The sequence below is a fragment of the Diutina rugosa genome (assembly GCF_008704595.1).
Source record: "Diutina rugosa strain CBS 613 chromosome Unknown scaffold9_size288278, whole genome shotgun sequence".
In the NCBI taxonomy this organism is placed as follows: Eukaryota; Fungi; Ascomycota; class Pichiomycetes; order Serinales; family Debaryomycetaceae; genus Diutina; species Diutina rugosa.
In genome coordinates this window covers 1-27,403 of record NW_022995211.1, presented here as the reverse complement: position 1 = coordinate 27,403, position 27,403 = coordinate 1, and the positions used below count along the sequence as shown (strand labels likewise).

Genomic DNA, 27,403 nt, shown 5'->3' with positions numbered 1-27,403 from the left:
GGGGGGGGGGGGGGGGGGGTTGTGGGGGGGCGCCGCCCGCGGCCGGGGGCAGGAAGGTGTTGGAGCTGCGGGGGATGGCGCCATGGTTCTTGCCATTGATCGCTTGCATCGATCATTCATCCACTGGAGCTCGGGTGCAGGGAGAGGTAACAAAAATTAAGCCGGGGCAGGTTGTGGGGGCTAGTGCAGGCTTTAAGCTTTTTCTCCCGCCAGGCTCCCGGTTGGGAGCGTTGCGTGTTGACGTTGGGTCGCTGCTGCCTGTGCATAGTTTATTTTCTACACTTTGTCTCTACATCGGGATACCCCCTCCTCTTTGTGGATGTGCCCCCTAAACGGCACCCGCGAGGAGCTTATTTTTTCCAACAAGAAAAAGTCTCCCTTTCGCCACCCGTCATTGTGAAATGGTGATACGAGAAATTTCCCCATGACACCAGCCACCCGAACCCACTCGCTTGCCGTTAACGCTAACAATAGAAACAGATCGCCGTCCGTTAGTCACAACATACCTCCCCCCACCTTCGCCCCCTCCTTCCCCTCTTCGTTGTCAGGATTGCCCCTAGAGGCATCAGCCGCCGCGCCCGTGCCCCATGTATACATCGCTCTAATACCGCCAATTTCGCATGATTGGGGGTTTTGAGCACTAGATTGTCGCATCCTCAAATTCAACTGTCGGGTATACTGTCGGACCCTCGGAAAACGAGTTTCGGATTTTCATGCTTCTGTTGTCGCACTGATGTCTGAAAAATGAGTAACGTTTGTCGTCGTTGCGGTTCGCGGTGTCGGAAATTTTCGAGGTGATTGTCGGGTGCGTTGTCGGAAATCACTCGAACATTGTCGCATTCACATGCGTTTTTTCCAGGATCAGTACCGGGGGCGGTGTCGCTAAATCTACATCGATTGTCGGAGATCGTGTCGCACACACAACTTCCTTGTCGACCCTTCGTTAAATATAACACATCAAAATCAACAACCAACAGCATCATAAGCATCGGCTGAAGGCATTACGAACACCATCACGATTCTGCTGTGTTCTGTTTCGTAATGGATGATTCAGGTGACATCAGACTCAACGATGTCATCATTGGTTTAGGCTATGATGATCGAGCACCTCTTAACCCTGAAGACGCTGCTATTTTACAGCAGATCAACAAACATTTCAATATTGAGTTCCAAAATTTTCTACAATTCAAAATGCGAATCGACAAAAGTGAGAGGAAATGGGACAGCAAAAGTTAAGAAACGACAAAAGTTAGCGATTTTTCTGACAATACAGTAGAGAAACCGACAACGGATAGGGAGTTTCCGACAAACACTGCGACATGTAGCTTCTTAGCGTCACCATATCGACTAACTTGATCGACAATGATAATCTATGTGGCGACAGGATGTCCGACAAAATTACCCTACATGGCGATCCGACACGAACTACGACTACGTACAACCGCGAATCCGACAAGCCAAGCGTCTCCGCTGCCTTGTTTTCCGACTCCCGGTGCGCAATCCGAACTGCCGAGTCCGACATCCGGTCCAAACCGTAGTCGCACAAACCACCTTGGCGGTATGGTCAGTGCCGCACGCACGAGCAGACCAATTGGAGGGTGGGACCAAATGTCGCCAGTAGGCATGAGGTACACGCCCTGCCACCTGGATGGGGGTTGTTGACAGGCTGTTAACCGAGGCCAAGCACGAATATTTTCTCCAGGCAAAATGGTGCGACATCCTGCGGTTTGTGAATGCCGATGCTTCTGCTTGGGGGAGAGGGGGCGTGAGGAGACATCCCCCCGTAGCGTGAGGCCGTGGTGCCCCCACCCTATTGTTCGTGGTTGCTTTTTTTGTATATTTTTGGTCACTTTTGCAGTGCATGAATAGCCTGCAGGTAACAGTGAGACACTGAGCCTATCAAATTCGATGTTTGAGGCTGGCATCCCCGCTTATGTCATTGCCATTGTCGACATCGTTGTTTCCGTACCACGATGACCAACGTATGGACTATGTCTTGTCAATATTGCAATGCTCGTGTCGAAATGATCGTGTTCTTGTTCCCTAATTTGCATAGTTTCCCGCGCAAACTTTGTGGGGGCACCGGCGTTGTCTCACTTGGTGGTGTCGGCGACAGACATAGACGTATTTTTTTGCGTCATCCTCTGCCAAAGCCTCTTTTTTCTCACCGGCGATATTTCCCCTCCCTCGTCGTATCTGAGCGTGCTTGACACCTCGCCGACACCGATCATTTCCCTAAGGCAAAAGTCGCTTGTCGTCACAGGCTTTGACCGTTTCCCTAAAAGTCGTAAGTGGGGGACAGGAGACAAAAGCCGTTGTGGTAACAGCCTTGTGGTCGGTTGAAAATCTGGCTGAGCCGGGTTATCGGTGCATAGAAAAAATCATACATTAATTGAGGGGAAACGCCCGTCGAGGACAGGCTCGTTTCGGAAGAAAAAACTTCGCCGTAGCATCTGCACACTAATAATAATACTCGCAGTTCAAGTAGTAGAGGGCCCACCGCTGAAACGGCGTGAAGTGTCGCCGGTTGCTAATTCGGCTATCGAAGGCCGTGACTAAGTGATACACATGTATAATCTATATTCGTGAAACAACCACCTAGAATAGCATCCAAGCAGAAGCACCCAACAACAAAATCAGCACGAGCGCAGTGATAAAACCCGCCCCGGCTTTATCTTTTGTATGAACTGCAATCGCATTGCGATTTACAGTCTGGTTCGAGGTGATGCCAGCATCAGGAACCAGCTCACTGACCCCACCGGTATTGGCAGTTAATGGATCCGGTACTCGTCCTGCAAGTACTGCTAGCACCACTTCCAACGCACTCTGTTGTTCTCCTAAACCAAACACTCCGTCCCAAGATCCTTTACTCCAATCAGTACCACAAGTAATCCCGTCAGTACCACCATTACATGAGGACACCGCACCGCGAGCCAGTCGCTCAATGTATGGTCGAATATCGTCTTCAAACTCGGGTATGAGCACCATAGTTTGATGTAAAGAGCGCAGCCAGAGAGCCCGGAACGATCGCTGGTCGTCGTTACACCATCCTCGCGGAGCACAGGTAGTTTCTTGCATGGTGCCGTTACCATCTTTAAAATAGCCCAATCCAGCATCTAAAATTTGCTTGGACCGGCTGTGCCAAGTTTGATCGTTAGTTAAGTTGTAAAGATAGGCGGCACCGGCCATGTACACGCCATACGTGTACGACCACCGTAGAAATGTCGTTTCATTCAACAGGCAATTATGGTGTATTTTGGCCCCGTCCCATATGGCCAGCTGATTGAGCTGGAAAAATCCCACGTCCTCCATCCATCGCCACACTTTATCACATGTATCCGTGTAATTTTTGGTGTAATTTGAAGTAGGACCAAGATAGCGAGCAATCCGAGCACCCACATTGAATAGACACCCGCTCAGAATCAGATTCTTGTAGTCATAGCCAGAATTGTAGCTGAAAATCTGCCATCTGAGACCCCCACCACAACTATCGGGGTCCCATCGACCACTCATTGTATTGAATACTGCCTGAGCCATCAGAAGCCAAGAGTGATCGGGAGGGTTAGTGAAGTTCCGCTCCACCGCTTCCATTAACGTGATCCCCCACATCCCCTGGTCATCATTACCTTCGGTCATCAGTTGGTTCAGGGGCATATAATCGTCATTCTCTCCTCTTTGATGATAAACGCCATCGTAGATTAATTGTTTGAGGGTATCGTTCCCCAGATCGCAAAAGGTATAGTAGTCAATCAATCCGGCAAACAGCTGACCCGCCAGCCACCAGTAGTAACCATCAAACATCCCTACCGTACCGCCATAGCGAGTGCCGGTGTAGTAATTCCACTCACCACTTTGAATCACATTCGCAGCTTGACATACCAGATCCTGCGAACTCACATCGATGTCAAGCGCTGCTGCTAGCCCAAGCACTGACGCTATCCATGCTGCCACCAATGTCTGTGCGTGCATCGTTGGGTTGCTGGGATCGCTGCTGAAGTGTAAACCACACTTTCCACCATTACTATTGGAGTTTGGGAGCAAAGAGTTAAACTGGGCTCTCAACGATTGCTCCGTTCATCTCTTCCTTTAGTGGTGCCTTGATCTGTCCGATGATCTCAACGCAACCGACCACAATTTGTATTGTGACTTACCCGGCAGAAGCTAGATTGACAAGTTTGCAGCTTGAGGCTGGTAATGAGACATTGACTGTCAGCAGCGTGGCGGTGCACAGGGGAAAAAAATTCCATGCGTGTGGGGGTGGGGGCTATTTTGAGAAGCTAATAGTTTTAGCGAAACGGGCATTTACGACAAAGTCAGCTAATGAAAAATGGTTGATTGTGAACCGGAGCTTGCAAAATCATGGGAACTTCGTTATTTGTCGCATACTTGCAATATCCTCGTGGGCTTGTGATATAGACCAAGAAAAGTATCACAAAAAGCGCATGAGTTGTCACGAAATCGGATATTAAAGACGGACTCTCAGTGACGCATGCGCACTGTCTGTCGGGTAAGTTAAATCTGTAAGAATTTTTTCATTAATGCATCAGCCATGCAGTACTGCCTTTGGGTGCCAACCCAGGGTGGCACAGTGCATAGTCTAGTTGAATCGCCAATAAAATGCACGTTGGAGGACGATACGGGCCCGAGCTTCCGTGAAAATCTTGGCCGATGCCCCATCATGGTGTCCCCCGATAAAATAAACTTCTCGTCGCTATTTTGCACGAAGTTTGCAATTAAGGAATCGCCAAAATGTATAACTTGTTCTTGTGGTAGTTACATCGCCATGAGGACACTCGCCACAAGTGAGGTAGTATCCGACTATCCCGGCGGGCAACGCCGAGCCTAATTCCAGAAGAAGAGTTCCTGCGGAAGCCTCGCTTTTGGGTAATTTTGCCTGGAGAGAGCACACTACTTATGTCGCCAGATTGGCTCAGGGGTTCGTGTCACCATGTCTCCGGTCCGGGTTGTCTGTCTGACAACCCACAAGACGAGACATATATATAAGAACACGGCTGGTTTCAGACAAATCTAGCGAACGTTCCCCCACGATGCCACAAAAGTATTCAGGCGGTAGACCACTGGACTCAAGGGGTTGAAGCTAACGCCGACTTGTTGTTATGCCGTGAGTAATCGTCACTCAACGCCGATCTCACAAAAAATAAATGAGATTGAAGTGAACTCTTTATGAGTTTAAAAGTCAGTCCGTACAGTTCATCCAGCTATTTGAGTTGTTATATTACCCGATTTCAATCTTTCACGGCTACCTCACTGCTGTTACCATGAAGAAGACCTCATTGGTTCGGCCTTTGCTGAGTGCGAATCATCCTGCATACAATTTGACTGAAAAAAAAAAAAGGCCTTTACCCCAGTTGCTCTTGTACCCAACCCTTAAGTCATGTCCTTGCTCAAGAACTTCGGTGCCTCGTCTAAGCGTTTCTTCTCCTCGACTCCTCGTGTCGAAGGGTCTAAGGTCTTTTTCAAGACCCTGATTGGCGGCCAATTGCAGGACCCCATCAAGTTCGAATTGTACGACGATGTTACCCCGAAGACCGCCGCCAACTTCAAGGCGTTGTGCACCGGTGAAAAGGGCTTCGGCTACCAAGGCCTGATCTTCCACAGAGTTATCCCCAACTTCATGCTCCAAGGTGGTGACTTTGAAACCGGCAGAGGCTACGGTGGTAAGCTGATCTACGGTAAGAAGTTCCCTGACGAAAACTTCAACAAGAGACACACCCGCCCCGGTTTGTTGTCGATGGCCAACTCCGGCCCCAACACCAACGGGTCGCAATTCTTCATCACCACTGTCCCCTGCCCCTGGTTGGACGGCAAGCACGTCGTGTTTGGTGAAGTCATTGATGGCATGGACGTCGTTAAGAAGATCGAATCTGTCGGTTCGCAATCGGGCCAACCTTCGAAGAAGGTGGTCATTGAAGAGTGTGGCGAATGCTAGATTCATCTTCGAAATCGTATATAAACATTGTTAGACGTCGTTCATCATCAAAACCGTATATATATATAAATATCATTAGACGTCATTTATTACCACTATTCGTATATCTATTCGGTGTAGCCGATGCCGGTGGCTAACATGACATTTTTGGGAAGCAGCGCCGCCGGGAATGGCAAAAGCACTTTGAGCTTTTGGTTATCGACTTTGGCCACGTAAATGTAGCCCTTGACACTGGTGTTGAGGACGTCTTTAGGCTTGTAGCTGAGCTGAGGCACGTGGGAAATGGCGACAAGAGTGTTCTCCACTTTTTGCAAGTCGGCAGTCTCCAACTTGCGGTAATATTTGTCCAAGCTGTCGGCGGGCTCCAGGTCGTTGCTGTAGTCGTCGCCCAGCGGCAAAAATGCAAGTGACAGCAGGAGATCGCTGGCCTCAACTCCTTTGTACACATCGAGGGCGGCACCGTCGATGTCGGTCTTTAATGGTTGTAAATGAGCTCTGGAATTACCATTGAAGTACTCTCTGATCAGCTCTTCTTGAGCCTGTCGAACAAACAGGTCATCAACATCGACACTGCCCCCTGAACGAGGAAGTTTGATGGTGGTCAACAGCTTCAAGTCGATCTTGCGCTTGAGCTTATGCTTTAAGTCGACAAACAACCTTTCGTTGCCGATGACCACCAAGTGGTCGACTTCAAAATCACTAATAATGTTTTCAATCGTGGCAAACAGCAGACTAAGGTTGTTCCCACCTAGTTCTGGAGGGGTATCAATTACCACACCAGCACTGGCGGTGCGGGGGTCGTGTTCAAGCCGCAGCATCACCGCCACCCCAAGCTTCAGCGTCTGGTAGTTGTACAACTCCCGGTTGTCGCCCATGGCACTGAAACCAAAGTTTTTCACCAACGGCTGCTTCGGGTTATGCGGAAGCGACCCCAGCGTCGGCGTGAACCCCCAGCCACCAGCGGCCTCGATGTCGAGGGAATCGTTGATCGTGGTAGCAGTAAGCGATCCTGGTACCGAAAACACCCCGTCACGAGGATTAAGATTCACCAATACTGGTGTCAGCCCCATCTTCACCGCGTACAGCACCAATGTCTTTGCCACTGCGGTTTTGCCAGCGCCGTGAGGACCCAACACAAGCACCCTGGGACCCCGAAGACGAGGCAGCGCTCCTCGAGCATTACCGTCGTGGGCTTTTTGTCTTAATGTTTCAAGATAGAGGGCCAAGTTGGTCACCTGATCCAGCGTCGTCTCGTTACTGAGGTACTCGACCACATCGTCGTCGCCAAGCGCCATCCGGTGCAGCTCGGGTGAATTGCTCACGGTATACTCCAACGTCACCGACTCCAAAGGAGCGTAGATAGCATATTTCACCCCGCTGAACTTGTACTCGACCTTAGGCGCGAGCTCAGTGCCAAACACCTCGGCGACGCCTTCGAGCACCGTCACCGTCATCTGTTTGCGGAAGGGGACCTCGATACGCCACTCATTGCCGGCAGGGACAATTATCCGGGTCGCTGCCGACGCTATGGGTGTACTTGTGTCGGTGGCAGGGCCCACATCGTTAATACCGGGGATGGACATAGTGCGCGCTCGTCCTCGAGCCACCGCGGCGCGCTTTACGATGGCGCCGTCAGTGGATGGGACGACAATCAGGAGCGCAGCAATACTAGAGGGCAAACCGCGATCAATTGCTGCTGAGGCGTATATTTTGTGGTATAGCGACCTTTTGAGGAGCTCATGAGATGTGTTTGGAGTGATTTAGAAGGTTTTCACTAAATTGGAGGTGAAAATCTAGGGCGTAACTTTTGTGGGCATCTAGCCACCACTGGGGACGAACCACTAATACATATCCTTAACTAGCCACGACAATCCGCCATGCGTATACGAACGCTGCGGGGCTAAGTACCACGCCGGCAGATAATTATAGCCTCAACTCGCCGTAAGGGTTAAACGCGTAAATGTCGTCGAGCACAGCTATGACCACCTCCCCCTATCAGCACGGTGGTGGCTCCGAATGACGATGCAGGGCCTCATGATCACCGTGTCTATACTAGTTGTTCAGGGGCAGATTCCCCCACGATTTAGCAGACGACAATACTTGACAGAATTGGTCTCAGACACTAGCCGCAAATGCCCCTCATGGTGGGGGCCAGGTGCACAGTAGAGAGCAGATCCGCTCTGCAGTCACGCCTATAATATATACGGACACCCTCGGTGGCGTTTACCGGCAGCCGACATTTTTGTTTGGGTCTTGGCACTACCAGCATCGACGTGTGAGGTCTAGTTCTCCTCCGTTTGATTCACATTGCAGCGCCGATGATCCGCGAGCAACTATTGTAATGCAAATATGATTGAATGATTTCGAGTTGACGGCAAAATCCTGCGAATTTCAGAAATTTGATCATACGAGTAAAGTCGGGGGTGATATGGGGCGATTGGATGTCCCGGGGAACAACGGAGTTGATTGCTTATGGGCGTGGGGGAGTCGGCGATATAATATTTTGGTCACGTCTGCAACCGTGGCGGGGGGTGGGAAACAATAGGCGACGACCTGCATCCATTGTACTCAAAGCTTATCCCATTGAAAAAAGTCGGGTGGCTGGTGAAGGGCGACACTACGCGGGCTATAACGGGTACTGCCAGCGAGCCGCGAATTTGATGAAACGTCTTATTTTACGTAGGACCACCACCTAATTGATCTTCAGGGTGGTAGGCCGGTAGGTTTTGTGTTACATACACTTCGAATTTATGGATAATCGAAGTGCCAATTGCGCTTTGCGCTTTGCCAGCGTTTGTAGTCTAGAACTTCCCCCACATCCACAGAGACCCCCACCCTGTCAACCTGTACTCCTGTCACTGTCGAAGCGATGGAAAGCCGCTAAAAGTCTCAGGGTAGACGCATCGAACTCGCTCTAAGTGGGGGATGAGATCTACAATTTACTCAGGAAAATATACGTAGTGCATACGCAAACTTCTCCAACTCAGTCAAAACAACCAAATCCTAGATCTAATACGTCCATCTCTCCTTCTAACTTTGCCTGATTTGCTTTGATACGCAACCTCGAGCCACCCAAACTTCCATGCCATTGGGGAACCCGGAATAGAATGCCCGCTTTCAATATCTGAGAGGCCAGGCTTATCGATAGCCATTGTATCTTACATCAATAAATTCATTCTTTTCCTATTTGTTTTCCGAACATCGTCTAGTAGTACAGGTCCATTCACCTAGTGGAATCCCTAATCAACGTTTCGTCTCCTTGCTTTCTCACTAGACGCGCTCATCTGTTTACGATTCATTCACGACTACTAAGAGCCCCGTCATTACCTGTCCCACGCTATTCTCATTTCAGTCGTCATAATTCCCAGTCAAATCAGCTACCTACATAAGATACAATCCGCTTATCCACTCGAATTTTGCTTGCACTTCTGACTTAGTTCTTTGTTTACCTCTCGCCACCATAAGGTGATCCAACGACGCGCACAGTTGCATGGATCTCGAGACCTACCTCCGTCAGGTGGCCCAGCTCAACGGCCCCGACGTGACCCTTGACATCAGCGACGTGTCACTGTTTCGAGATAACCCCAACCACGATGCCATCTTTTTAGTCCGTCATGACAACCGGGTGGTGGTGACCACAGCGCCTGCCAACAATACCTTCAGCGACGAGTGGTGCCTGGCTCACCTGGTGACGGCGGTTATCAAAGGCTTGGGCCCAATTACTACTCCTGAACGTCAATTACGAGTCGTGGTGGTCCCTCTGGGCAAAGATATGGACGCGTTGTCCCTGATGATTCGCATGGGGCTCGCTCCCATGTTTGACGCTTGGAATGGTGACTCAGTATTGGGGAATGCCACGAAGAAAAAGTTTGGCGAATTATCTTTGCTGCTTCAACACTTGAACCTGGGTATCATTGTGCCTGATCTCAAATCTGCTTCCCTCAAATTGAGCACTGAAGAAAAACCTCAAGATCCTGTCAATGATACCGAATACCTTAACAAGTTAACGCTGGTGGCAAACCAGTGGATTTCTGATATTCGTGAGGTAACTAAGTTGGATCATAATCCACGTGATGGGCAGAGTCTAGCTGACGATGTGGCGTTCTGGAAGGCTATGGACCAAGCATTAGCTCTGATCAACCACCAAAAATCCCAGCCTTATGTTACCGAAGCAATTGAGGTGCTTACTCAAGCCAAACGTTTTCAAATTACAACTGCATTTAAAAGTGAAACCGGCTTGATCACACAACAACAACGCACAGACCAGATCAATAGTGTGCTTAAAGATATACCCTTGGCCGAAATGCAAGCAGTAACTCCTGATGACGGCATTGATCTGTTGGAGCTGGCAATACTGCTAGTATTTACTCATATCAGTCACCGCTTGTCGCTGCTGGAAGTGGCGCTTGATCGCATGCAAGCGTGGATCGAGCTCTTGATCAGTGACGTTGTTAAAAGCATCAATCAGTTCATTATCGCCTTGAAGGTTTTGGAGATGTCACCCGATACTTGGCGTACTACTCAAACAGCTGTCAAAAATCTACAGCAAGCTGTCGACCAAAACCTCAAATACGCCATTAACGAAGTTCGTGGAATTGTTCGCAGGCGCTCTGATAAGTTTGTTCAAATATCTATTGATACCCAGGCTTGGGACCAGTTTAACGAATCTTTCCAGGAAATCTGCGAACTCAGAGCCAGTCACGATGAGCTCCTGGCGACTCTCATCGCTCTTGATGCACCTCTTGAGTACCAAACAAAGTTGTCTGAAGCTTATAACAGCTACATGGTGTTGATAACGCCGTTCACAACGCAATGGAAGATGAACCTTAGTCTCTATTATCAGCAGGCAAAGCAGGTTCGTCAAGGAATTGTTACTCAGCTCAGCTTGGTGTTGAATCAGTGCCGCGAGTTTTCCGATTACGTGCTGGTGGTTTCTCGATTGGGAGGAGTCCACCATATCATTCCCGATGAGTACCGCACGAGGTTGTTGGACCAAGCTGCCCTGGAGGTGGGCGCTTTGAACTCGTTGCAAGTATACCGTGATGATAAAGTGGTTCCCAGAGCGAAGAATATACTTTGCGTTCGCAGTCAGGTTGAGTACTATTCTGAGGGTCTTACTGCCATTCTCGGGTCCACTTGGGGTCAGTACCTGGTGGGAGGTAAAATTCGACAATTACTCAATGAGATCGACGACAGACTTGCTGCAGAGGGAGAAGAGATTCAACGATGGATTAAGCAGGTGGAAGAGAAGCTAGCCCGTCCCTGGAAAGGGCCACTAATCAGGTTGGTTATGACACGAACCACCGACTTGGTGGTCAACTGCGACCATTCCCTAGTTGAGTCGTGCGTGCTGCTCCATCAACTTCACCGCCTTGGATTTGATATTTCTAAGCTGACCACGATTTCGGCAACAAGGGTATTGCTGACGTTCGGAAACTTAGCTATTGGGTTGTCGCAACATTTGGTTGCGTTCAAGCTTTACGCTGCCAAGAAGTCATATTCTGTGGTGGAACCCATTAAACGAGAGATCATCGCCAAGCTTAAGAAGTGTCAGGACCTTCAATGGGATAATATCGACGATGAGCTCGTTGCTTCGCTCGAGCTGCAAATTGCTGATTACTGTGGTCAGGTTTCCAAACTTGATATGATAGACAATGCCGTGGACAATGAAATTGCTCGCCTCCAACAATGTCCATTCGATGACGAAAGTATTAGTTCTATTAAGAATTCTGTTTACAAGCTTGACATCGAACGAATAAAGCCTTTTGTGGACCAACGCGTACAATCAACGCTTACGGCCAAAGGTCAGTTCCAACTCAATTCTATATCTGCCTGGCTTGGCAATTCCATGGATGCCACATTCCATGAGGATTCCGCAACTGAATACTGGGGTTTGCCTATCAAGCATGATTCGATGGAGCTCAAAGTTCTTACTCGTGACCAGCAATTCGTGGTAGAGCCGCTGTTTGCTTTAGTCAGGCAACAACTCTACGGCTTCGTGAACCACATATTGAACCAAGCGCCACAAGCCAACGCGAGCCCTGTCCTCATGACGATTGACTCGATAGTTGCCGAAGCGGAAACCTACATTGACCGTTTGAACTCACTCCAGTTACTTTGGGAGCTTGATCTTAGCAGAGAAACTGACTTGGCCCGTCTTTTTGGAGGCTGCCAAGGGGTATCGCTACAACTGTGGATGAAAGTTATGGATGAAATGATGTCTTTGAGATCAATAATTGATGGCGACTCAAGCGTGTGGTTTGGCGAGCAAGCAATTCGTCTCGACTATGGTGCCGTGGTGCTGCGGGTGAACTTGAAGTTTGATCGCTTTTTCCGTGACTTCCTTGAACGGTTCGCTGCGAAAGTGCAGGAGAATCTGACAAAATTCCTTAATGAGATCAAAGATGCGAAACGAAATCTTGGTCCCCGATTGAATCTCCACCAGGATGTTGTTCTAGTGATGGCAGCACTCCACCAATTTGTCACTGTTGATGCCGAAATCTCACGGTGGTCACAACAACTTGCTATATTGAAAAAGGCTCAATCGATTCTCGTGAAAAACCGGTTTCAGTTCCCTGAAATATGGAGCTATTGCGAGCAGTTGGAAGGTAAGTTTACTGAAGTCACCGACTTGATTTCCAAGAAACGGCTGGCTATTGATGCTGATCGTGATGGCCTTATTGTCAAGGTTACAGGTGAACTGGAGCGAGTGGCGGCGTCGCTTCAGTCGCTTCATCGCAAGTGGAGTCTGAAGAAGCCTGTTCTGGGTCAGTTAGATCCCGGAGCTGCTTTAGCCACATTAGCCACATTCCGACAACTTTGTGCCAATTTATCTATGAGTATAACCCACTTGCTGGTGGTAGCTCAATTAATGCTGGTTTCCGTGCCTCAGCTTCTGGTTGATGCCATTCGTGCCGAGATCGACGGCCATCATCTGGTGTGGGTGCTGCTTGATGCTTTGTGGACTCAGCTTAATGGCATTAAGACGACTCCCTGGGGTGATGTTAATCCTCGTACGGTGCGAAAACAGTTGGACGACTTGTCGCGGGAATTACGTTCATTGCCCACTAATACTAAACAGTATGCCGCCTATGATGAGCTTACATTGACTTTTTCGCTGCTCCTTAAATATAGTGGGTTGATACTGGACTTGAAGGGAGATGCCCTTAAGACTCGTCACTGGAAACAATTGCTTCCAAAAGTGAATGTGGAGGATCTCACTTTAGGACATGTGTGGGATTTGCTCATTGCTCCTAATAATGAAGCTATGATAAACGAGGTGTTGATAATGGCTCAAAATGAACACGTTATCGAGGCTCAGTTGGCTAAGATCCAGTTGTCGTGGGTTAATACAACTTTTGAGCTCGTACCTTTTGGCAAATACCGCCTTATCGCGAATTGGGATGCTCTTTTTGACCAATGCACCCGCGACATCAGTGCTTTGGCTCTGATGAGACTGCTGTCTTACTTTGCCAGTTTTGAACGGGAAATCACTCAATTAGAGACGAAACTTAGTGAAATCTATGGCGTTCTTGATTTGTGGATAGACGTGCAACAACAATGGGTATACCTCCTGGGCGTTTTTAGTGGTGGGGGCGAAATTGCGCAACTTTTACCAGTGGAACTGGCGCGGTTTTCCAATATCCTTACTGAGTATACGCTGCTCACTAAGCGTCTTTTCAAAGTGGGGCTAGTATGGGATATTACCCTGGCTGGGGATTTGACGCCGGTGATGAAGCGATTTTTAGACCAATTGAACCGGATTCGCCGCTCGCTTATCACTTACCTAGAGCAACAGAGACAGCATTTCCCTCGATTCTATTTTGTGGGTAATGATGATTTGCTAGCGATGATTGGGGATCTGCTGGTGGCTGCTGTCAATCGTCACGTATCACAAATGTTTGGCGGTATCCGTCAGTTAACTATGGAGGATCTGCGAGTAGTTGGGTGGATTGGCGATTGGGGCGAGACTGTTATGTTGAAAGAACCGGTACTGTTGGTGCACCACCCGCGATTGGATGAATGGTTGACAGCCGTGGAACGTGGCGTTAAACTCACGATAAGTGACTGTATTTCTTATCACTTAGGTAAGGATCCGGTCGAATTGGCACTTAGTTCTGACGTTCCCACTCAGGTGATTGTGGTTGTAACTCAAATCGGCTTTACTAAGGCTACTGAAGACGCACTTAAATCCGACATGGTGGCTGAGTTGAAGGCGACGGTAATCCAACAGATTTTGAAACTCACTCAGGCAGTTAACGTCGAAAATCTGTCTCTCAGACTCCACCGCATTGAACATGTTCTCATTGAATTGTTGCACCAACGAGCTATCCTTGACACGTTTCTGCAATCTGGCAAAGATTGGTGGTGGAATGGATGCCAAAGATTTTACCATATTGAATCAAATGAGCCTTTGGAAAGAGTTTTGATTTGTCAAGCAACCCTGAAACTAACTTATGGTTTCGAATACATTGGCGTCCCCGAGAAGCTTGCGTATACTCCACTCGTCGACCGATGCTTTCTTGCGATGTCGCAAGCTTTAAGTCAAGGGCTTGGTGGCTCTCCGTTTGGTCCTGCTGGTACGGGTAAAACCGAAACTGTCAAAGCACTTGCGCATAACTGTGGCCGAATGGTACTTGTGTTTAATTGTGACGAGCTGTTTGACATGCAACTGATGAGCCGTATTTTTCTTGGGCTCTGTCGAATTGGTATTTGGGGGTGTTTCGATGAATTCAACCGATTAGACGAACGTATGTTGCTGGCGGTGCTGAGTCAAATTGAAGCCATCGAACACGGGCTTAGGGGTGACGCCTCTGAAGTTGAAATTAGTGGGGTGAACGTGGAAGTCAGTCGAAGCACGGGTATCTTCGTGACGATGAACCCCCGTTACGCTGGCAGAAGCCAACTTCCTGAAAACTTAAAGAAGCTCTTCTGGCTGTTTTCGATGGATCTGCCTGATCATGAAGTCATTGTTGAGGTGTTGTTGAGTTCTCAAGGATTTGGTCAGGCCCATACTTTGGCTAAGTTAATAGTGCCGCTCTTTTTAGAACTTCAGAACCAGGCACTGCAACAAGCCCATTATGATTTTGGTCTTCGTGCTTTGAAAAGTACGCTTACACGTTGTGGGCAAATCAAACGATCTACTTCTGGTGATTCTGAAAAGGAGGATGATATTGTGGTCAGAGCCATTGAGGAGACTGTGACTCCGAGACTTGTGAAAGTTGACCGGGCTCTCTTAAGCTCACTACTCAACCAATACTTCCCTGATACCGATCCTAATTGGGATCAAGACCGTGAATTTTTGTCTCAACTACACTCTGTGGCCGCTGAAAACCACCTCACTGTCGATAAATTATGGGCGGAAAAAGCCACTCAGCTTTTTCACATCGAATCCCTGCACGCTGGTATCATTTTGGTTGGGGAACTGGGATCTGGGAAACTGACGGTCTGGCGACTGGTGCTCAAAGCGGTGGACGCTTCCGCCTCACTGTACATCATCGACGCTAAAGTAATGCTGAAGGACCAGTTATACGGACGCATTGATCCCGTGACAAGAGACTGGAGCGATGGGCTTTTAACTAAGCTCATACGTAAAATTGGCGCCAACTTACGTGGTGAGCGTTCCCATCGCCACTGGATCATCTTTGACGGCGATATCGACCCGATATGGGCTGAGAACTTGAACCTGGTGCTTGATGATAACCGCATTTTGACGCTTGCTAATGGTGAACGACTCCTGCTTCCACCCGAAGTTCGTCTTGTGTTCGAAGTTGACTCCTTACGTTATGCCACTCCCGCTACAATCAGTCGATGCGGTATGATCTGGTTCGATGAAGGTGTAGTTTCGGTGAAGTCACGCTGGAACAATCTTCTTGGTTTGTTGTCTACCCGTCCCATTGATGAGGATCAAGGTATCGGTCGCCAAATGGAAGCCGTAACTATATTACTGGAGATAATCTCGGACACCATTTGGGAGTCAGTGGTGAATATCACTGCGGAAGCCTTGCACATTATGCCCTTCAGTGTGGCTCGTGCGTTCTCTGGGTTTCAAGCATTGCTTCAAGCGTATATCTCTAAGCTTGTTGTATTTGAAGCGGAGCACGGAGCCATAGTCGATGTCAAGCAATATATGGCTAAAGCAGTGGGCTTACTGTTGCTGTGGTCGTTCGCTGGCGATATCAATGGAGATAGGGATGCTCTTGGCAAGCGCTTGACCAATTTGATTGCTGATGTTGATCTTGAGTCGTCGCCGTTTGTCGTCGATGTCAACCTTCCCGAAGCTGAGTGGGCTCCTTGGACGACGAACGCTTCTCAAAATTCCATTGCTGATATAGAACCGTACCAAATCAACTCATCGATGGTGATCCCTACCGCCGAAACCGCCTGCCACCAGCAACTCATCCATACTTTGCTCCACCAACATTGTCCCCTTGTGCTTTGTGGGCCTCCGGGGCTGGGTAAGACAATGACGTTGTTGGCTGCGCTTCGCGCACTGCCTCAGTTTGAAGTGGTGGCTCTCAACTTTTCCAAGGATACGCTGGTTGCGCTGATTTTGCGTTCATTAGAACAACACTGTGTTGTTCGTCGACGGGCGCTGGGGCTTGAGCTTGCTCCGAAGGTGTCTGGTACATGGGTAGTGGTCTTCTGTGATGAAATCAACTTACCCCAACCTGACCAGTATGGTACCCAGCATGTGATTTCGTTCTTAAGACAAATGGTAGAACAACGAGGGTTTTGGAACCGCGACGACCAGTGGGTTTCTCTTGGGGATATTCAATTTGTGGGTGCGTGCAATCCACCTACTGATCCTGGCCGTCAACCTCTCAGTTTACGAATGTTACGTCACGTTGCGCTTGTTGTGGTTGACTATCCTCGTCCTGAATCGATGGCACATATTTATGGCAGTTTTGTTGCCGCCTTACTTAAATGTGCTCCCACTTTGAAGAGTTATGGTGTTGCCCTCACTAACGCCATGATCGACATTTACCAGAGAACAAAGGACTTTATGACTGGTAAAATGCTGCACTACGTGTATTCGCCGCGTGAACTCACCAGATGGTGTCAGGGGATGTTTGAAGTGATCACTCACCTGGAGGTGTCCACCGTGTCGCAATTGGTGAGATTATGGTACCACGAGGGTGTGAGGCTTTTTAGTGATCGTCTTGTTGACCCTGCAGACATCAAGTGGCAGCACCAAACGTTTGTCAACGTGGTGTCTCAGTACTTTCCAATGATTGATGTCAACGAGGTGTGTAAAGATCCTGTACTTTACCTGGACTGGCTTAGCCTCAACTATGAGCCAGTTCAAGAGTCTGAATTACGCTCGTTTCTTACCGAAAGACTCCGTGTGTTTGCTGAAGAAGAAGTTGATGTTGATCTTGTGCTTCATGAAGATGTCTTAGACCACTGCTTGCGTCTTGATCGAGTGCTTCGTCAGCCTCAGGGTCATATGATTTTAGTGGGTGACTGCGCTAGTGGTAAAACGACTCTCACACGATTTGTTGCTTGGATCAATGGTCTTAAACTGATTCAACTTCAAGTTGATCGCGATTTCGGCGTTGATCGCTTTGATCGCATGCTTCGTGAATTACTTCTTCGTTGTGCTCGCGGTGAGCGCGTGTGCTTCATCATTGACGAGCTGCTGATCTTGGACCCTGCATTTATTGAACGGATGAATACGTTGCTTGCCAATCTGGAAGTCCCTGGTCTTTTCATGGGTGAGGATATGACGTCACTTATGTCTATTTGTTTGGAACAGTCACAGGCTCAAGGGCTTTTGCTTGACTCCGAAGCCGAGTTGTACCAGTGGTTCTGTCAACAGATCACCCGCAATTTGCATGTGGTGTTCACAATCAGTCCCGAGCTGGCAGCATCTGTGATTTCTCTGCCTGCCCTCTTCAACCGGTGTGTGCTTAACTGGATGGGGCTGTGGAGTGATGAGCTGTACGACGATGTGGCTCAAACTACAATCCTGGCTCTGCCTATTGACATTAAGGCAGCTTCAATTGCTGTGGCTATCCACGCTCAATATGGCGCAGCTCCCGCTCAGTTTATGGCATTTTTGTCTACAATCCTCCAAGTGTATCGCCGCACTATGCTGGGGCTTGAAGATCACCATCGTCATGTCACTCAGGGTTTGGACCAACTTCGTGAGACAGTGATCAAAGTTCAAACTCTTCAAAGCCAGTTAGCGACGCAGCGAACGCAATTGGAGGAGAAAAACGCCCAAAAGGATGCCGCGCTTGAAAAGTTGTTCAAAGAGCAAACTGAAATTGAACGTAAGCGGGAGTTCGCTATTACAGCAAGTGAAGAACTTGAAAAGCACAAGGCAGAACTCGAAGCTCGTCGTCTCGAAGTGATGTTTGAATTGCAGAAGGTGGAACCTGAAGTGGAAGCGGCTAGAAAAGGCGTCAGTGATATCAAGATGGACCAGATCAACGAAATTCGGCGGTTAAATCGGCCTCCTGACGCTGTGAAGATGACTATCGAGCTGGTGTGTGTGCTCTTGGGGTATGACGATGTTTCCCTGTGGCCTCAGGTGTTGGGGTTTATCCGTAAAAATGATTTCATTGCTCTGATTGTTAATTTCGATGTTAGTTTATTGGAAGACAATCGGCGGACATTTTTGGAAGAGAACTATCTCTCTCGCCCCGACTATACATTTGAGGCAGCCCAACGAGCCCTGAAAGCCTGTGGCCCTTTGTTAAGATGGGTGTTGGCTCAATTTAGCTACGCCCTGATCATATCCAGCGTGGCTCCATTGGAAAAGGAAATGACTTTACTTGAGAATAAGAATAGGGAAACGAGTGCACAATTGGAGGCCATTGAGGAAATAATCCAGGAGCTCCAGGTGAAATGTAATCTCTACGAGAGAGATTACCTGGAGGTGATCAGAGAAACAGAACTGATCAAAACGCAGATGAAGGAAGTGAGCAAAAAAGTGGAACGACTGCAAAAACTTTTGTTACTGCTCCGAAGTGAAAAGGATCGGTGGAAGATCAATACTACCCAATTTGCGTCACGCAGAGAGCAGGTCATTGGGGATGCAATCCTTGCAGCGCTGTTTTCTGTTTACGGTACTGCCTTGGACCAACGCGGGCGCTATGAATTTGAAACCCTAGTCAAGCAAATGTTGTCTCAGTATGCCCTCCCTCATTCTCAGGGCTACACTTTCCGCACGTTGATGCCCAAAGTCACCTTACCTTCGGGAGTCGTCAATGATACGGTAACGATTGACAATTGGGTCAGTATTCTCACAAATGAGCGCCCACTAGTAGTAGTGGATCCCACGGGGCTGGTATTACACAACCTTACTACAGGTTATTCCACCAATACTGCAGTGGTCCTGGCATTGGCGCCTGACATGGTATCTCGTCTTGAAAATGCTCTCCGCTATGGCGGTAGGCTTGTCATCACCGACATCGAGTTTTATGACCCTATTCTCAACCCTGTGTTCAGGGGAGAAGTGTATCGTCTGGGCGGAAAAACGATGATAATGCTTGGCGACGCCTATGTTGATTACTCGCCACTGTTTCGCCTTGTGGTTCATACCAAGGACTCTCTGATCCCACTACCACAATTCGTTAAGTCACGGGCAACTATCATCAACTTTACACTTACCCCTGCCTCTTTGGAGAATAAGTTGGTGGATATGATCGTCGAACATGTTCGACCCGACGTGGCTGAACGACGTCAACAATGTGTGGCTCAGAGAGGAGAGATCATTGATCGTCTTTTGCAATTAGAACAAAACCTTTTGGAGCTTGTTAGTGGATCCGAGGGCTCGCTTTTGGATAACGATGAAGTGGTACTGGAACTTGAGAAACTTAAGACAGAAATGTCAGCGTTAGATGCTAGATTAAGCGATGCAGGTCAAGTGATGACGGAGCTCGATGGTGTACGTCTTACCTACGAGCAAGTTGCTCACCATCTGCGAGCAGTGTATGATGTTTGCCAAATGATGGCAGCGAAACTGGATTTCTACGAAGTGGATTTAGACGCATTTATCCACATTTTTCAAAGAGTATTGCTGGGTGGAGAAATGGATTCGTTTGTGGAAAGGTTATACCAAGAAGTATATGCCGTGGCGTCTCCAGCTATGGTATACGCCGACAAAGTGGCGTTTGCGACTGGGCTTACGATGCTGAAATTAGGGGAAGAATCAGATGAGACCAAGCAAGTAAAAACTATTCTCGAAGGGCTTGCCAATGGAAAATCGCCGATGAATTCTCTTGATGCTTTCAATAAGCCATTATGGCTGGCAGATGGCCCGTACTCGTCGACATATGACTTGGATAAAAGTTTGGCAATGTATTCAGTTGTACTCATTGCCTCTCCCGGGGGGGTTGATGCAACCACTCGTATCGAGGCTCTTGCAGAGGCTGAAAGGGCGAAACTTACGGTCATATCTATGGGTTCGAAGGAAGGTGTTGAAGCCGCCAACTTGGCGATGTCGGCTGCTGAGCCAGGATGGGTGCTCTTACAAAATATTCAAATGGCTCCTAACTGGCTTAGTACCTTAGATAAACAATTATCAGGGTTGCCGAATAATCGGAAGGTTATTATGACATGCTCTCTTTCGCTGAAGATTCCTCGAGGTGTAATTGTTCATTCGCAAGTGATACTGTATGAGGCGCCGCCAAGTTTACGCCACTCGATCCGAGAAACCTACAAGCTTCTTTCCACTACGACTAAGGTCAAACATGCTGAATTTTTGTTGGTATTGTTCCATGCAATAATTTGTGAAAGAATGAAATTTGTCCCTAACTCCTTCAACCAGACCTATGATATAAACGATGCTGACTTTGCACTGGCGTTAGCCATCATTCAAGGTTTAAATGGTAAACCATGGGATGAAATTGCGTATATGGTGGGGGTGATCAGTTATGGTTCTAAGATTGACAACGTTGCTGACTTTGACTACGTTGTTACATTGGCTAAACGGCTCTTCCTGAACCAATCTACGCAACCAAGCTTCAATGTCCTTTCGGGAAGTCTAAGTGATGATATGTTAGCACTTCCTCAAGATGACGATTATGATAATTGGATCAGACTGATTCCTGCAGTGACCCCAATGACTTGGATTGATTTGGAGGAAAAGGTATTAGACCATGTACAAGCTCGAGATGGTAAGCAAATCGCAGAGTTATTGTTCTCCTAATAAGTTGAGTATAGTCTTTCATATCTTGAGATAATGTATACGATTGAACTGATTTTGTAGCCAAATACCGACGAAAATCATCGTCACAAAGGCCAAAGATCATCTGGTTGAGTGCTCATTCGATCCTCCAAAGTAGAGAGCTATCACAAGCATCAACATTTATCTCCACTGGGATCGGCTCAGCTACAACCAATGGTCGCATAAAATTGTGGTCACCATATTATTCAAACAATTCGAAATGAACTTTCGGTGGAGGTTTTCGTATCAATATCCCATAGGCTCAAGGATTCGCCACAGCTTATCAATGTTGTGTTATCTCTAGTGCGGATGTGCGCGCGGGTCACAAGCATTGTTCGCGGTGTGCACGCTATGGAGGTTGTGACCAAGGTCGAGGAGGTAATCCTCCACCGGCGTGGCTTCAGCGTGAATGGCGTTTTGCTACTCAGCCAATACCACCTCGTGTTCCAGTTTCACCTGACCGGACTCGACGGTCAGCAAGTCCCCCGTGAGATATGGATAGCTTATCCCGTGATCGACAGGATCTCCAAGCTGAGAGGCAGTGCATGGCTCCTGAACCAGTCGCAGGCTCTGGGATCCCTGGGTAGTGTCAGCTCACGCAACTCGCTGCCTCCCTTGTTACCTGAGGGATGGGATCACTACACTTCCTCCCACATCCGCGTCCATTGCAAGGATTTCACCTACTACCTGTTTGACTTCAAAAACGATGCCATCGGTGCCGAGGTGTTTCAAAAAATGAGTGAATTGACACTAAAGCCTAAGCGAGCGGGAATCGAAAATGTCTACGCATTCAGCTACAAACCTAATGTCCTTGAGCAAGACCTAAAACAGAAAGGGTGGCAGCTTTACGACTGTGAAGCGGAATACAAACGCATGGGTCTTACCGACCATTCCTGGAGAGTGTGCACGTTAAACAAGTCCTACCAGCTTTGTTCGCTGTATCCGCAAAAATTTGTTGTGCCGCTGCTGATTTCCGATAATGTGGTAAAGCATGCCAGCAAATTTCGCAGTAAACAACGGATACCGGCAGTGGTTTATCGCCACCGTGCCAATCCCAATCATAATGTAATTGCTCGCTGCGCTCAGCCGCTTGTGGGGATAAACATTCAAAATCGCAGCATACAAGATGAACAACTTGTGGGTGATATATTCCGCAGTCAAGAGCGTGACAAAAGTCGTCATAGCCAGCCAGATGAGCTTGAAGGTCAACAACCTCAAAGAAACTTGATTGTCGACCTCAGACCCCTCACAAATGCCATGGCTCAACACGCGTTGGGTGCAGGGACTGAAAACATCGACTTCTACCGTGGTAAACGAACTGACGCCCAATCAGATAATGACGATGGGCCCTGGGCTGGAACCCATTTGCTGGTGGACAAGATTTATGGCAATATCGATAACATCCACGTCATCCGTGATCTGTTATCACGCCTACAAAACGTGCTCAATGACATGGACCGGACCACCGTTGACCCCATGGTGGTTCAGCATCAATTGGTAAAAAGTCAATGGCTCCATCGAGTGCTGATTATCTTGCTGCTGGTGGATCGAATCATCAAGCTGATCCACTTAAACAATACCAACGTCATTATTCACTGTCTGGATGGATGGGATCGTACACTGCAGGTAAGTGCTCTTGCCCAAATGTGCTTAGATCCCTATTACAGAACGCTCGAAGGTTTCATGGTGCTCATTGAAAAGGAATGGGTGAGTTTCGGGTTCAAGTTCGCCACCCGTGCTGACCATGGTGGGTGTATTGGCGCTCTCAAGTCAACGGCAAAGCCTCCTGTCGACGATAGCACTGACAGTTTGAATGAAGACGGTCAGTTTGAAGGAGCCGCTAAAAAGGTGGCCCTGTTCTTTCAGAGGGCTGCCCAACAAGTGAAAAATGTTGCAAGTGATGCCGATGGTGACCACCTGCCGTTTGTGCAAACTTATTCAGGGCTGAATGAAAAGCTGCCAGTTTTCCATCAATTCCTTGACTGCGTGTTTCAGGTTTATCGTCAACACTCCGACCAATTCGAATTCAATCTGCGATTCTTGAAGCGTCTCTTATACCATTATTATGCATGTCAGTATGGGCTGTTTTTGCTGGATAATGAGCGCGAACTGTTACCTATTCGATCGCAAACTGTATCAGTTTGGGACTACTTCATCCTGAGACGGTCAGAGTTCACGAACAAAGATTACTCACCCAATGAGGAAAATTCAGTAGTGTTTTTCAGCTTCACTGATGTCAGATGGTGGTGTGAGCTTTACGGAAGATCAGAAGAAGACATGAACGGCATGGCAAATAAGTTGGAACAGCGATTTGCTCAACTTATGAGGGAACCCAATCTGGAAGCCGCATCCATTCAACAATCCGATAGTGAAACCAAACAACCGTCACCGGCATTAATCAAGGCGACTTCACCGACGATGTCTTGAGCACATCTTTATTTTCATGAGTAATGAATTATGTACTCATATCGCATTAACCTAATTTACGAACCACGATTACATGAAAGACCCACAATACTGACATTGATAAAATGATCATTGATCAATTCTTTCACTAGTGAATTGTTTGCAACAAATTCCGTAGTCTGACTTATGAAAGTCTTAAAGCTATAAGTCATCGGTGATACCTGTAAAACACTTTGAATATCATCTCCAACCCCAGCTTTTACCCGCAGAAACTCCGCTACTTAACGATGCAATGCACAATAGGCTCAGAAATACGCTATTGGAGTGGGTCTAGGCACAGCCTTGGCCTGGTAATCAGCCCAAGATGCGCACGCCAATTCTGATTAGCTCAGCAGTAGACAGGCACAAGTCACGTTGACGACAAATACCATGGCAAATACGTGTAACTTCCCGATACTTTAGGTCCCATGCCGCGCAGTACAGGTCTTTTGCAGAGTCAGCACCTCCAGCTTGATTTCGCCAGTCGAATTCAGTCTCTCAGTGCACCACTTCCTCCCCCGATAAGCTTCAAGAAGTCGGGGAACTGAGTGAGTCTTGTATCAGCCTCCATAAGCTTCGAAGACTGCAGTGAGTATTATAAGCGTGTCTTTTTACCATCCGGTCACTGATAAGCTTCAAAGACGTTGGAAGGATACTGTATTGTGTGTCGGCGGCCAGTATACCCAGCGTCGGTTTCTCGCTCTCTACCGCTACAGTCCCACCGAGTGGGTGTGATGGCCGTTGTCGTTCACTCATTTTCACAGACATCCCGACTAACGACGAACTTCACCTTGAAGTCGGGCACTTTATTCAATCAATGTATGGTTAGATTTTCTGACATCAAGAATTCCGAGCGTAGGCTAGTTATTTCAGATCTCTGACCAATACAGACTTGCCGATGACATCAAAAAGAATGCGGCTGAGACTTCAAGACTGGGGGCGCCGCAGATACGGGGCATATCAGAGAGACATCAATTGGCAAGCGTTATTCGTGGATTACATGGCAAAAGTTCCGAGGTTCCCAATTGTTAAATGATTGAGCGCCTTTGTTTGTAATATTTCCAAGGATAGCTCAGAGCTATCCACCGTTGATATCTGGTTAGGAATAACCCAGGTAGCTCACATATCGACTTCTCATCGATAGTGACTGATCAAAAATTTGTGGATACTTCCGCATTGTATGCATCAGTAACGGTCGTGATGAAATGACTTGAGGCCTGAGGAATTTCCCTTTCGCCTCCCAAATACGGCCACGAGATCTACTAATTTGTGTGCAGGACAAATAAGAAAGCAACACGATTTCAACTTTGACGAAAGATTGAATGTCAATGGATCAGTAGATGGTCCGTTCAATCCAAAATGCTTCATTTCAACATTATATCTGTATCTACTGTGTATAAAAGTGTAAGGTATACGTGGTACACAATTTGTAAGATTACGTGTCCATGTATACTAGTTGGAGTCAAGTCCCAATGATTATTCCTAAACACTATTCATTGAAGAGTTAGTGTCTCCATCGGAACTATGGTTCAAAAAAGATGTGCGCAAACCCGGAATCGAACCGGGGGCCCAACGATGGCAACGTTGGATTTTACCACTAAACCATTTGCGCTAGTTGAAATTATGTGGCGTAACAGTGGAATGATTACTGGAACACCATTTTGAATTGAATTTCCCTGGCAACTGGCCATTCTCTGACAGTTTTACGACGAATATACTGCAAACTGGATGTGGCGCACATATACCCAGGTCCACGAGTCCCAATATGAGTCCTTTTACTACCCTGGGTGCACACTTTGTTCGGTTATTACCCATGACAGGGCCCCCATCCTCCCACCTGTATACTCTACGGACCACGATCGCCAATTCCACAGAGCCGCCGTCATATTGATTCGCGACAACGGCGGAGGGGAACCACTTCTTCTCTGCGACTGTCCCATGTCAAAGCGCATCTACCGCCTCATTAATCGAACTGACATCCCCTACCAACATGTGACAGAGATTATGCCCCCCAACCGTCTTTCTTTGGACGCCTTGAGTGAGTTAGCTCGTTATATACGTGCGACACTCCTCTTCTTCAAGGAAACACGACTATCGGAGTCAGCTCCTGTCATCCAGACAGAAGCTAGCTTACAATAGTGGATCCAGCGCAACCGAAGATACATTATGACGGGTAAGGGACAACATAAATTCTGAACACAACCCCACCTTACTGAATGGAATGCTGAGATATCACTCGCCCCGCGGGCGACTTATGGCTCTCTACTTCGACTCTTCGACCAGAGGGAGTATATCATCTAAACAAGTGACGACGCCTATAACTATAGTATAGTTGGCTAGTACACTTTGACAGGAGAGACCGTGGTTCAATTCCCCGTGGTTTGGGCTGTCGGTCACCTGTCTACTGAACAACTGCCTCCCCGCATTCTCTCCATATACTGAATTTTTCGCCGTTGTTGGCTTTCTCAGATCGCAGGGTATCGAGAACGAAGGCTTTACAAACACTTGGGAGCCTCTAAGGGGTATGTAAGTGATGAGAATCGGCATTTCCAGGATCCTCAGAATAACCCGAGAGGTTATCGAATTGGTTCTCTGACTTGCGGTCAGAGGACTTGGGAGTCATGCTGTAGGTGTAATACAGTTGATAGGGGTTGGTAAGCTAGCGCTTGGGGGAAATAAGTGTGTAATGAAAGATATAAACAAAGATAGATAGATACGTGTCAAAAACTTTTCCATCTGTTTCCATGATAATGGACAGAGGGCACAACATGCAGTCCAAGTAACAAAACTCCGAAACTTGCAGTCGTGAGACCGAAATGGTGATTTGGCTGCGACAAATCACGTGACGAAATAATGATGCCACAACAGTAAGTTTTTAAGTTAGATATCAATGCAAAACTAAAGATAAATTCTTCAAAGCGGCTAAAAAAGCGGCTGTAGGCTTTCTCAGACCGCATAGTATTGATGGCTTCACAAACACTTGAGATTCGTTGACGCATAAATAACTTTTGAATGAAACTTCAATTTACAATTAGAGGTAAAAAAAAGGCGAGATCTTCATTCCCCGTCCCACCCATATCCTGCATCTCCACACCGACTCTGCATATAATGAATGGTGCATACCGGGAGGTAATGTACCTGGTTCATTGCAACATTACCATAGGCAAGAACCTGTTGTAAAGTAGAGCGCATCTCCGGGAGAACCGATACAGCACTATCTTTCAAATTCGGGTAGTCCATTACATGTAGTGGGCGCTGAAACCGATTTGCAATATTTGGAGCTGAGATATCAGAGGTGTAACACCTCGTCTACTCAGGGTACCTGTATGCAGGTACACCTGCGACACTATGCTAGACATCTGTGACTGAGAGTGGCCGCATCATAACTGACACGACAATTGCCATTCTTAAGCGTGCCTACTTGGTCTGATAACTTTGCCGGAAGCTAATACGGTTCCTGACACACTTACCGTATTTGCAAGAATGAGTCGTGCACATAAGATGTGCACCTGCATGTAACGTGAGAGCTTCAACTGAGTTGATTTATTACGAATATCAGACTCTAAACAGATATGAATACCGTCACTGTGTTTCATGCGGTTCAAATATAACTTACAACAGTGAATGGGATTTTTCCGAATTTTACCATGAAAAATCTACAAAGTCGAACATAAAATCAGGAAAATTCTCTAACATCAATCTCTCTACCCTATAAAATTCATTGGCATTGAAAGTACATTTGAGGAAATTTTGTACAGGTTGACTTGAAAAATGGTGTATCTACGTGAGATTTTGTAAGATTTTAAGGGTAAAAAAAACTTTTTTTTTTT

General features: G+C 47.6%; 6 protein-coding genes across 6 annotated transcripts in view; 3 read left to right on the top strand and 3 right to left on the bottom strand. All coding sequences in view use genetic code 12, as the record gives it.

Moving 5' to 3' along the window:
• The window catches only part of DIURU_005436 (transcription activator GCR1-like domain-containing protein), a gene marked incomplete at both ends in the record, with an annotated part of 1,329 nt that extends 1,220 nt beyond the window's left edge, over window positions 1–109 (bottom strand). The window contains one exon of the mRNA XM_034158418.1: window positions 1–109. This exon is cut by the window's left edge and continues 1,220 nt beyond it. Within this exon, the coding sequence (XP_034009665.1) occupies window positions 1–109 (109 nt within the window).
• Window positions 110–2,598: 2,489 nt separating this feature from the next.
• Window positions 2,599–3,969, bottom strand: DIURU_005435 (glycoside hydrolase family 76 protein; the record flags this gene model as incomplete). The annotated part of the gene is made up of 1 exon (XM_034158417.1): window positions 2,599–3,969. One exon carries the CDS (start codon window positions 3,967–3,969, stop codon window positions 2,599–2,601), a length of 1,371 nt encoding a protein of 456 aa, XP_034009664.1.
• A 1,426-nt stretch (window positions 3,970–5,395) lies between these two features.
• DIURU_005434 (peptidylprolyl isomerase) lies at window positions 5,396–5,950 on the top strand (the record flags this gene model as incomplete). Its single annotated transcript, XM_034158416.1, has 1 exon — window positions 5,396–5,950. One exon carries the CDS (start codon window positions 5,396–5,398, stop codon window positions 5,948–5,950), a length of 555 nt encoding a protein of 184 aa, XP_034009663.1.
• Window positions 5,951–6,057: 107 nt separating this feature from the next.
• DIURU_005433 (cleavage polyadenylation factor subunit) lies at window positions 6,058–7,533 on the bottom strand (the record flags this gene model as incomplete). The annotated part of the gene is made up of 1 exon (XM_034158415.1): window positions 6,058–7,533. One exon carries the CDS (start codon window positions 7,531–7,533, stop codon window positions 6,058–6,060), a length of 1,476 nt encoding a protein of 491 aa, XP_034009662.1.
• A 1,907-nt stretch (window positions 7,534–9,440) lies between these two features.
• Window positions 9,441–21,110, top strand: DYN1 (dynein heavy chain; the record flags this gene model as incomplete). Its single annotated transcript, XM_034158414.1, has 1 exon — window positions 9,441–21,110. One exon carries the CDS (start codon window positions 9,441–9,443, stop codon window positions 21,108–21,110), a length of 11,670 nt encoding a protein of 3,889 aa, XP_034009661.1.
• A 369-nt stretch (window positions 21,111–21,479) lies between these two features.
• Window positions 21,480–23,555, top strand: DIURU_005431 (phosphatidylinositol-3-phosphatase; the record flags this gene model as incomplete). Its single annotated transcript, XM_034158413.1, has 1 exon — window positions 21,480–23,555. The coding sequence occupies one exon, from the start codon at window positions 21,480–21,482 to the stop codon at window positions 23,553–23,555; it is 2,076 nt and encodes a 691-aa protein (XP_034009660.1).
• Between the last annotated feature and the right edge of the window lie 3,848 nt (window positions 23,556–27,403).